This window comes from Cupressus sempervirens, chromosome 5 (genome assembly GCF_028749045.1).
Source record: "Cupressus sempervirens isolate cs-2001-9-10 chromosome 5, ASM2874904v1, whole genome shotgun sequence".
NCBI classification, from domain to species: Eukaryota; Viridiplantae; Streptophyta; class Pinopsida; order Cupressales; family Cupressaceae; genus Cupressus; species Cupressus sempervirens.
This window is the reverse complement of record NC_143122.1, coordinates 299,338,678-299,349,337: the sequence shown is the minus strand read 5'-3', so window position 1 is coordinate 299,349,337 and position 10,660 is coordinate 299,338,678. Positions and strand designations below refer to the sequence as shown.

General features: G+C 34.9%; 1 protein-coding gene across 1 annotated transcript; it reads right to left on the bottom strand.

Moving 5' to 3' along the window:
* Nucleotides 1-216: 216 nt before the first annotated feature.
* On the bottom strand, nt 217-2,010 carry LOC149555763 (uncharacterized). The gene has a single exon (XM_089829911.1). The coding sequence runs from the start codon at nt 1,609-1,611 to the stop codon at nt 307-309; it is 1,305 nt and encodes a 434-aa protein (XP_089686037.1). The 5' UTR covers nt 1,612-2,010; the 3' UTR covers nt 217-306.
* Between the last annotated feature and the right edge of the window lie 8,650 nt (nt 2,011-10,660).

The window sequence follows — 10,660 nt, the reverse complement described above, 5'->3', positions numbered from 1 at the left end:
TCTGGAACGATCTCCGTGACAATTCTCGACTCCATCAGAAGAAAATTGAAAGTAAAGCAGTTCTCAGCAAGAACAAACAATCGAATGCAAGTAAAACAAATGATTTTAGGCAACAACACCAATGTATTAACACAAAGATAAAACAAAAGTTTTCCAAAACGTACTCACAGTAGCACTGATATGTGAACACAGACACAAAATTATTTTTCAAAAACATAGTCACAGAATCACTAATTTGTTCTTTAACACAAAAACCTTAGTTACAGAGGCACAAAATCACAAAATTCAGCACTGATTGGAGAGAAATCAGGGAACAAGCGGAGTGAAAGATCTGCAAGTGGACTGTGTTTTCTGGTCGCCGCCCTGACAGAAGAAGAAAGAAACAGGGCAATCAAGCAGACAGTTGTCCACAAAGCTCAACTGTGCATTATCAGGCGACAAATGGAAGAAAGGGGCAGGAATCTGACCGAAAAGATAATTTCCAGATAGAAACAAGTGAAGCAAAGGCTGCTTGCCAGTCAAGCCGGATGAAGCTTTCAAAGCATACTGATAAGGAATAGTTCCTGTAAAATAATTGTACTGCAAAGAAAGCGAAGAAAGCTTTGGCATTGTAGCCATGAAAGTAGGAAGAGCGCCTTGAATCTGATTAAAGCTCAGATCAACAGCAATAAGCTCGCTGTTCGTCCCGTAATTTCCAGGCACTTGGAGAGAAGTAAATCCGTTGCGAGACAGGGTTAGCTGTTGCAGCGACGGATGATTGAAAAACCCTGACTGCAAATCGTCGGAAAATTTGTTGCCGCTGAGGTCCACAACCTGAAGCATCTCAAGCGCTGCCAAATCTAGCCACAGAGTGCCGGAAAGCCGATTATTTCTCAGGCTAAGCTCCACTAATGGCGGCGGCAGGGCATTCGCCGGAAACTTTCCAGAGAGAAGATTGTCACTAGCGTCAAAGAAAGCGAGGCTTTGCGCTCCGCTTAGGTCAGGGAAATCGCCGCTCAGCCGGTTGTGCTGCAATTCCAGTCTGGTCATTTTCCTCAAACCCCCGACCGCCCGGGGAATCGAACCCTGGAGGATGTTGTTATCGAGAGATAACTGCTCCAAGCTTTGCAAAACCCCAACCGACTCGGGAATTTCGCCGGAAAACCGGTTCTGAGACAGAACAAGCCGTTGCAGAGACGATAAATTCCAAAATGACGGCGGAATCGGCCCGCCGAAGAAGTTGTTGGAGAGATCCAGAATCTGCAAAGCCGTTAATTTGGCGATGGCCGGAGTTAGGCTGCCATTGTAACCGGCGAAATCCAGAGTGATTTCTGTCACTCTGGCTGGATTCCCTGCACACCGGAATCCGCAGGTGAAGTACTGACTAAATGCCGCGTCACAAGGATCCACCGAGAAATTCCATGAGCTCAGGCAGGAGCCGCCAGGAATCGAACTCGGTATCACTAAGTTCTTGAATTCTTTCATGGCTTCCACATCGGAAGCCACTGTTACAGCCTCTGTGTAACCGATCAGTATAATGCTCATGCAGAGAAAAATCCATTGCCGCATTTTCATCTTGGTCAGAAGATTCTTACTGCTTTCCCAAACCGCACCTTTGAATCTCTTCCCCATGGCAGCCCAACTTAAAGAATTTTGAATGCCGCGCAGACGGCTCACGTACGCTTAAAGCCAGTGGGAAATACCAGAATTAATTATTGAACGTGTCAGAGATTTTTGAATTTATCACGGGCTGCATGTCCGTACGTCACCATTATCATAACCCCTCTGCATTCATTTGTTGGTGTTTTTTTTTTTCTACCACAAGAAGATCAAAGATACTTGGGGTCCTACCAGTGCTCTTGGGTTGTGTATGTGTGATTAATGAAGTTTTTGGCTTTTTAAGGGTGGTATTACAAAGAAAATGGTTAAATAGTGTCTTATTCATCCATCTTAAAATCTTATATTTTAAGTTTTTAAACGGTAGACCTCGAAATCATGTGATTGGTCGCATTCTAGATTTCAAATAAGAGTTCATATCTTTTAATTGATTGCTGACCCTTAGTGGCTAGTAAGTTGGCTACATAAATGATTCTTTAGTTATCAATCCTAATTTCCTACCAAGTTCTTAAATTGTTTGGAAGTCTTGAGATTTAAATGATGCCCCATCCCAATTTTGTAATCCTAAGTTCTTAACTATAAGTAAAACATTAGAGATGTATTGAAGGTTATAGTTCAATCTGTTGAAAATAATTTCCGAGGAAGATGGTTTAAATCTGAATAAATGATAATTATTAAGAAATATAAAAGAAATCCTTATTAAATATATTTAATTAATTTTTTAAAAAAATTATAGATTATATTTTTATTGATGATTAATATACACTAATATTAACTGAATGTACATTTCTTATAGAAAATAGAAGAGAAAAATAAGAAGTAAAAGTTGAAAAAAGATTGTAGACTAATTTGTTAACAATAATGAGTAAGGATGATGGTTTAATTTATATAATACATAATTATTTTGACACAATTCTATTTGTACTGAACATAATCTAACCTTATCTTTTTAAGATTCTCAATTGTACTGCTGTCATAATTTTTACCTCCAACAATCATTCCAACTTTCATAAGTACCATCAACAATTTATTCAACTTGGGAAGACTGACGTAACAATTATTATTATTATATTTCTTGTAGAGTGCCACAGCAGCAAATAAAACTGCACGGGGCCCCCAATATATCTGCTTTTATCATCGCTAGTTTTTTATTTAATTTTTAATTTTGAACCCATACTCATTTACGGCGTAAAATAATCGATCAATTAAAGTTGGTACGGCCAATTAAATTTTGTGGGTAAGGCATCCCATGCTACAGTAGAATTTAAAAACTGTAACGTCACTTTTTTGTTCAGTACTTTCAGTCCACTTTCTATACATGCTAATTAAATACGATTAACTTATTTAACGTGTCTTAGTGCCGTTAAACTGCAAGCCTGAATGGTGATGCACATGGGAATTTTACTTTTAATTTTAAGTTTTTTTTCAATTATTTGGAAATAAATATAATGTTTTGCTTTTATTAGTTTCTTATTTATTGGCGAGGTTTGGTAAACAAGTGGATGTTTTTCAAGTCTTTGGTTCTAAGTAAGAATGGTTGATTCTTTGTTTATCTTGTGATTAAAGTCTTTAATTCTATTAGATTGGTAAAAATAATCAAAGCTGTTTATCTTCTCACTAAAAATAAATGTCACGTGTCTCTTTGATTTTGTGATGATAATTGGAATGTTTTTGTGATGACAACTGAACTTTTGAGTCTAAGAAGTGTTATAATATAGTTGACTCAAGAATTACACGGCTAAATCATGCAATCAATATCAATTTGACTTGTGGAAAATATCTCCTACTTATCAACATATATATTCTCTAATCTTTGGTTATAAGTTAGAACGGTTGATTATTTATATATTATATAAGAAATTGAATGTTTACCTCCTTGTAATGAAAGTGGTCGGCAAGGTTGATCTGAACTATGTAGTTTCAACAATGTATCTCAAACTCTTAATATTGTATCGTGTATCTTAAGTATTACTTTTTTTAATCGTAAATGGGCCTTTGAAGTCTATAATATATTAGATATGATTACAAGTGGTATTGTGTGAAGATTTCACGATTTTTAATCTTTTTCTCTTTTTCCTTCTAAATTTTGCCTCCATTTTAGAAGTCTCATATTCTAGAATAGAAGTGTAATACTTCCTCGCCCCAAGGTAGGTTGTAATGCCCCACTCGAGAGCTTAGAGAAATTAACTTAAGAAAGTCACTAAGTTTGCTAAATATTTTTTTGTTTAAAGTTTATAGAACACTATTTAAAAGAGCATAGAAGCAATACAATGATAATACCCTACATTCACATAATTATGTTACCAACCAAGGTTACATTTCTCTAAGGCTCCTAAACAAGGAATCACATGTATAAAGTTTGATTATTAAGTGTTTAAGTTAATTATACGATCATCATTACACAACCATAAAGATTATAAATATTATCTTATTGCATGAACCATTATTACATTATACTTATATAATTAAATTAATTTAAATTAATTCTATATCATAATTTGAATACATGATATCCACTACATAGGCTGTAGGGTATGGATAATAATCCAGGTACACAGAACATAATATCCAAAGTACTCAATTATATAATATATACATGAATTAAATACATCAAGAGAATGGAATGTGTCTCCAAGTAAGGTGAGCGATGAATAAGTAGATACATCTCGTAATCTTCTAACATTGGTACAAACTATTGGAAACTCATATGGTAAGAAATCCACTACCACTCGACCTCGTAAACCTAAATGTTCAACTCCCACCATGCTAAGGAGATAACATCAGGTTCTTCTCGGATATAAATCCATAAGTCACACCAAGGTAACTGATGGAGAAGCATCCTAGGTTGTTCGACTATCCTACTCATCTTTACATTCATTATAACTGTTGAAGTTGATTGCCAATGGTTTCCATGTTGTTGTTGCGGCTGAGTTATTGTAGCTAGTGTTGGCCAAGTTATTGTAGCTAGTGATGGCTAAGTTACTATAGCTAGTGATAGTCAAGTTATTGTAGCTAGTGGTCGCCAAGTTACTATAGCTTTCTAGTATTGGTCGAGCTATTTGGTGTTGGTTGAGTGTTCCTTCATGTGTAAAGTGAGCTTGATATTTACTGATCCTTGGTTACATTTTTGAACAAGTTTGTCTATGATTGGTTCTTAGTTTGAGCCGAGTTATGTAATTAATTTGGATCATGAATTTAATATTCTGATCTTGTCTTGGGATTTGTGTAGATTATTTTAAGGTCAGCCTTTCTATTATGTAATGAACTAGAATCTTTTGTAAGTCATTTTGGAAAGTATAATAAGGGTGTTTAAGTTTAGGTTCAAGAGAACTTAGAGAGTTCAGAGCAGATGTTTCTAGAATTGCAAATTTGAAGCTGGATCGTGGATCTTGATGTTGTATTTTGTATATGGTTGTAACACAAAAGGCCTTACAACTAGGCATGTATGTTGATAATTTGATGAATCAATAAAAGTGTTGTTGTTTCTTCTCTCCTTGGTGTTGTTCTTTGTGTTGTTTGCTTTTGTTTTGTTTACTCAGCAAGGTGATTGGATAGTTAGGTGTGCCTCTAGCCCTAGCTTTTCAATCTCTCCTTGCATTAGGTGGTATCAGAGCTTGAGGTTCATCCTTGTAGAGATTGGATCGTGTAGAACCCTAAGTTAAATTTGGTTACGAATTTGACCTATAACTTGCAGAGGTTTATGATCATGCAGGAACCTATTTTTAAAGATGGTTCGAGGTGAAAGAAATGCTAACACTACTATTATGGAAATGTTGAGACAAATTACAGTCAGATTAGATGCTATATAGACAACCCAAAGGAGAGGAGCACATCTTGATAATGTGATTGATGATGAAGCAATGACACCAAACCCTAATCCAAAACTTGAGGAAGATCAAGATAAGAAAAGATTGTTGAGAGTGTTGTCTAGGGTAAATTCAAATCCTGTTGTAGAAGTTGTTCCTTATGATGGAAAATTGGATAAAATGTTGTGTTGGATTGGATCTTTGATATGGAAATTTTATTTGAGTTTAAAAACACTCCTAATAATAGGAAGGTGAAAATTACAATCACTATGTTGAAAGGTCACGCCTCACTATGGTGGGAGCATTTGCAAACTGATAGATAAAGGAGAGGAAAGGAGAAGATCGGGACTTGCTGAAAATGGTAAATAAAGTAAAGAAGAAATCTCTTCTTGTTGATTACCAAGTTAGCTTGTTGAGGAAGATGTAAAATTTGAGACAAAAGGACATGACTACGAAGGAGTATACTGAGGAATTATATAGATTGGACATCAAATCTGGACATGTGGATGATGAGGTTGAGAAAGTTGCAAAGTATCTCAATGGATTGAGATTTCGAATTCAAGAAGAAATAAGTATTGTGAAATTGGAAAGTGTGGAAGAAGCATACCAAAATGTCTTGAAAGCTAAGGAGATCTTGATAAAGAAGCATGAACAAAGACAAAGAGGTAGAGGTGGTAGATTCCAGAGAGATAGAGGTAGATCTTATGGAGAAAGTGGCAAATCTAAAAATCATGTGCAAGACAAGAGAAAATCTAAATGGAAAAATGATGACAAAGGAAAGATCTAATAGAAAGGTGGTAATTCTTACTGAGGAGGTATTAGTTCTTACTAAGGAAGAGCTAATTCTTATTCTAGAGGTGGTTTTCATGGTAATTTTTTTAGATGTAGTAAAGAAGGGCATAAATCCTTTGAGTGTAGATACTCTGGTGAGAATGAACAAGGTAACATAAATGTTGTGATTCAAGGAGACCTTGAGGGTTCAACAAGTGGATCTAAGGTTGGAGAAAGTTTGATGGTTAGAAGAACTTTTTGTAATGAGTGAATTGATGAGGAACCTATCCCAAAGAGATGTCTTTTCAAGAATAAATGTAAGATGGCTAGAAAATGTTGCAAAGTGATCATTGATAGTGGAAGTTCAACAAATTTGGCATCGGAGGAGCTAGTTAAAAAGTTGCAGTTGTAGAGGCTGAAGCATCCTAAACTCTATCATGTTTTGTGGATGAAGGATGAGCATAAGATATTGGTAAGTGAACAATGTGTTGTGAAGTTCATGATTGGAAATTACTTTGATGAAGTTTTATGTGATGTTATGCCTATGAATTGTTGTCATATTATGTTGGGTAGACCTTGGAAATATCATAGATATGCTATACATGATGGAAGATTGAATCAATGTACTCTTTGGGTGCATGGAAGAAAGCAAGTATTGTTTCCTTTGATTGAAAGTCTAGATGAGGTTAATTGTACTAATGTTTGAGTCGTTGTGGTCAATAAAATCTTTTCTGAAAGGGGACTGAAGAAGAACCAAGTGTGTTTTGATGTAATCCCTAAGGGGTTGAGCTGTGGTAGTAGCGACCAAGTGATAGTAAACAGTCATGACCGAGTGCAAATAGAAATTGAAAGGTTGTTGAATTAGTACAAGGAGATTGTTACTAAAGATATACCTGATGGTTTACTACCAGTAAGAAGTATAAGTCATTGTATGGACTTGATTCATGGAGCTAGTTTTCTGAATAAAGCATCATACTGATTGACACCTACAGAGAATGAAGAACTTAACCGACAAGTGCAAGAGTTGTTGCAAAAAGATTTGATTAGAGAAAATGTACTGATTCCAGAGCTATTAATAAGATCATAGTAAAATATAGGTTTCCTATGGCGAGGATGGATGACATAATGGATTGTTTGAGTGGAGAAATTTATTTTACCAAGATTGATTTGAAGAGTGGTTACCATCATATCAGAATCAAAAAAGGTGATGAACGAAACACTGCTTTTAAGACAAAAGATAGTTTGTATGAATGGTAGGTAATGTCTTTTGGTTTGACCAATGCACCTAGTACTTTCATGAGGTTGATGAATGAAGTTCTCAAGAGATTTTTGGGTAAGTTTTTGATTGTTAATTTGGATGATATTTTGACATTGAGTAAGACTAAGGAAGAACATCTTGAGCATGTTAGACAAGTATTGCAGAGATTGAAAGAGGAGAAGTTGTTGATTAACTTGAGAAAGTGTTCCTTTATGCAAGAGGAGATTGTGTATATAGGATTTGTGATTTCAGCTAATGGTTTGAGAATGGATCTTGAGAAGGTTAAAGCAATTTTGGAATGGCCTACACCTAAGAATGTGTGTGAGGTAAGATCATTTCATGGTTTGACTAGTTTCCATAGAAAGTCTATAAATAATTTCACTTATTTTTGTAATGCTACGATTGAGACAATGAGAGGAGATACAAAGGATTTTAAGTGGGCACATGGGGCTGATAAGAGTCTTGAAACTTTGAAACAAAAGGTTGTTGAGTTAACTACATTGGCTTTACCTAATTCCAATAAGGTATTTCAAGTGGAATGTGATACAAGTGGTAGTGCAATAGGAGTTTTGTTGAGTCAACAAGGTAAACTTGTTGCTTTCTTTAGTGAGAAGTTGAATGATGCCAAAAGGAAGTATTATGGGTGTAATCAAGATTTTTATGCTATTGTTCAATCCTTAAAGAAGTGGAGACATTATTTGATTCCTAAGAAGTTTGTGTTGTGTACTAATCATAAAGATTTACATTATTTGGGAAGCCAACATAAGTTGAATCAGAGACATATGAAGTGGATTGAGTATTTGCAGAGTTTCACATTTGTGATAAAGTATAAGAGTGGAGTGACTAATTGATTTGTTGATGCATTGAGAAGAAGATGTTCTTTGTTGACCAAGACGAATGTTGAAGTTCTTGGTTTTGATGAAATGAAGGAATTGTATGATATTGACCCTGATTTTTTTTAGTCATGGAGAGAGTACAAAGCACCAAGTCTATCAGGTCATATGAATAAGTATGATGAGTATTTTATTCAAGAAGGTATGTTGTTCAAACGAATTCAGTTGTGTATACCAAGAAGTTCTATGAGAGTTAATTTAGGGAAAAGCATCGTGGTGATTTGGCTAGACATTTTGGAATTGATAAGACATTGAGTTTTTTTAAGGATAAGTATTATTGGCCACATATGTATAAGGATGTTCAGAAGTTTGTAAGGAGTTGCAAAATTTGTCAAGTTGCAAAAGGAGTAAGTCAGAATATTGGATTATATACACCTATTTGTATTCTTGAGAAACCTTGGAGTGACATTAGTATGGATTTTGTTCTTGGATTACCTAAGACATCAAGATGGTATGATTCCATATTTGTTGTTGTGGATAGATTCTAAGATGGCACATTTCATACCATGTTAGAATACATCAAATGTTGTGCATGTTCTTGAGATTTTTTTCAAAGAGATTTTTAGATTGCATGAATTACCAAAAAGTATTATTTCTGACAAAGACAATAAGTTTATTGTTTACTTTTGGAGGACTTTGTGGAAGAAGATGGGTATTGAATTGAGATTTAGTTCTACATTCCATCCATAGACATATAGATAGAAAGAGGTTGTGAATAGAAGCTTGGGTAATTTGTTGAGATGTTTAGTTGGAGATAAGCTAAGTAATTAGGATATGATATTGCCATGCACTAAGTTTTCATATAATAATTCTTTGAATAGGAGTATAGGGAAAACAACTTTTGACATTATTACTTGAATGCAACCTAGAGGTATTTCATATTTGAGGGATTTTTTTCGTGAAGAGAAGAGAAGTGTTGAAGGAGAAGAATTTGTTGGTTTTATGAAGTCTTTGCATGAGGAAGTGAAGTTGAAGTTGGAACAAAGTAATCAAAAGTATAAGGAGAATGTTGATAAGTCTGAGAGACATCATATTTTTGAAGTTGGTGATGAGGTGATGGTTCATTTGAAGAGAGGAAGATTTCCTATTGGAACATATAGTAAGTTGAAAATGAAAATTTTGGACATTATAGAATTTTGAAGAAGTTTGACAATGGTAATGCTTATGAAGTTGAGTTACTTGATGACATGGATATATCTCCTATATTCAATGTTGTTGATTTTCATAAGTATCATGAGTTGGATGATTTGAAGTTGTATATGATGATTATCCTAAGAAGAAGATTGAACAAATTGAATAGATATTGGATCATAAAGTTGGTGAAGGCACAAGAGGAAAGGATTACTATGAATATTTGGTGAAGTGGAAGAACATACCAGTCGAAGATGCTACATGGATTTGTCAATATGAGTTGGATTCAACTTAGGTTGTGACATCTCAATAATTTAGGAGAATCATTTCTTTCAACCCTGGTTATTTAATGCATGAGCATCCTAGGTTGTCTAGCTACCCTTCTCATATTTGTTCATTCTACCTATTGAAGTCAAGTCCTAATAGTTTCCATGTTGTTGTTACGACCGATTCATTTAGTGATGGTCGAGTTACTGTAGCTAGTGTTGGTCGAGTTACTATAGCTAGTGATGGTTGAGTTATTATAGCTAGTGATGGTTGAGTTTCTGTAGCTTTGTAGTATTGGTTGAGCTATCTAGTGTTGGCCGAGTGTTCCTTCATGTGCTGAGTGAGCCTGGTATTTATTGATACTTGGTTCCTTCTTTGACCGAGTTTGTATGTAATTGATTCTTAGTTTGAACTGAATTATGTAATTAATTTGGATCATGAATTTAATATTCAGATCTTGTCTTGGGATGTGTACAAACCATTTTAAGGTTGGCATTTTTATTATGTAATTATCTAGAATCTTTTGTAAGCCATTTTGGCAAGTATAATAAGGGTGTTTAGGTTTAGGTTAGGGAGAACTTAGAGAGTTCAAAGCATATGTTTCTGGAATTGAGAATTTGAAGCTAGATCATGGATTTTGAAGTTGTATTTTGTATATGGTTGTAACCTAGAAGGCCTTATAGTTGGGTTTGTATGCTGATAATTTGATGAATCAATAAAAGTGTTGTTGTTTCTTCTCTCCTTGGTGTTGTTCTTTGTGTTGTTTTCTTCTATTGTGTTTACTCAGCAAGGTGATTGTTCAATTAGGTGTGCCTCTAGCCCTACCTTTTCAATCCTTCCTTGTGTTAGTAACTAAGTATGGAAAACCTAAAATCTTTCTACATAATTATTCTACAACTCAAAAAGATGATAACTTTAATTTTTCAGAGGAAAAAACA

Coding starts and splice junctions, on each gene's coding strand:
- LOC149555763 (XM_089829911.1), bottom strand. CDS start 1,611: ATGGGGAAGAGATTCAAAGGTGCGGTTTGGGAAAGCAGTAAGAATCTT.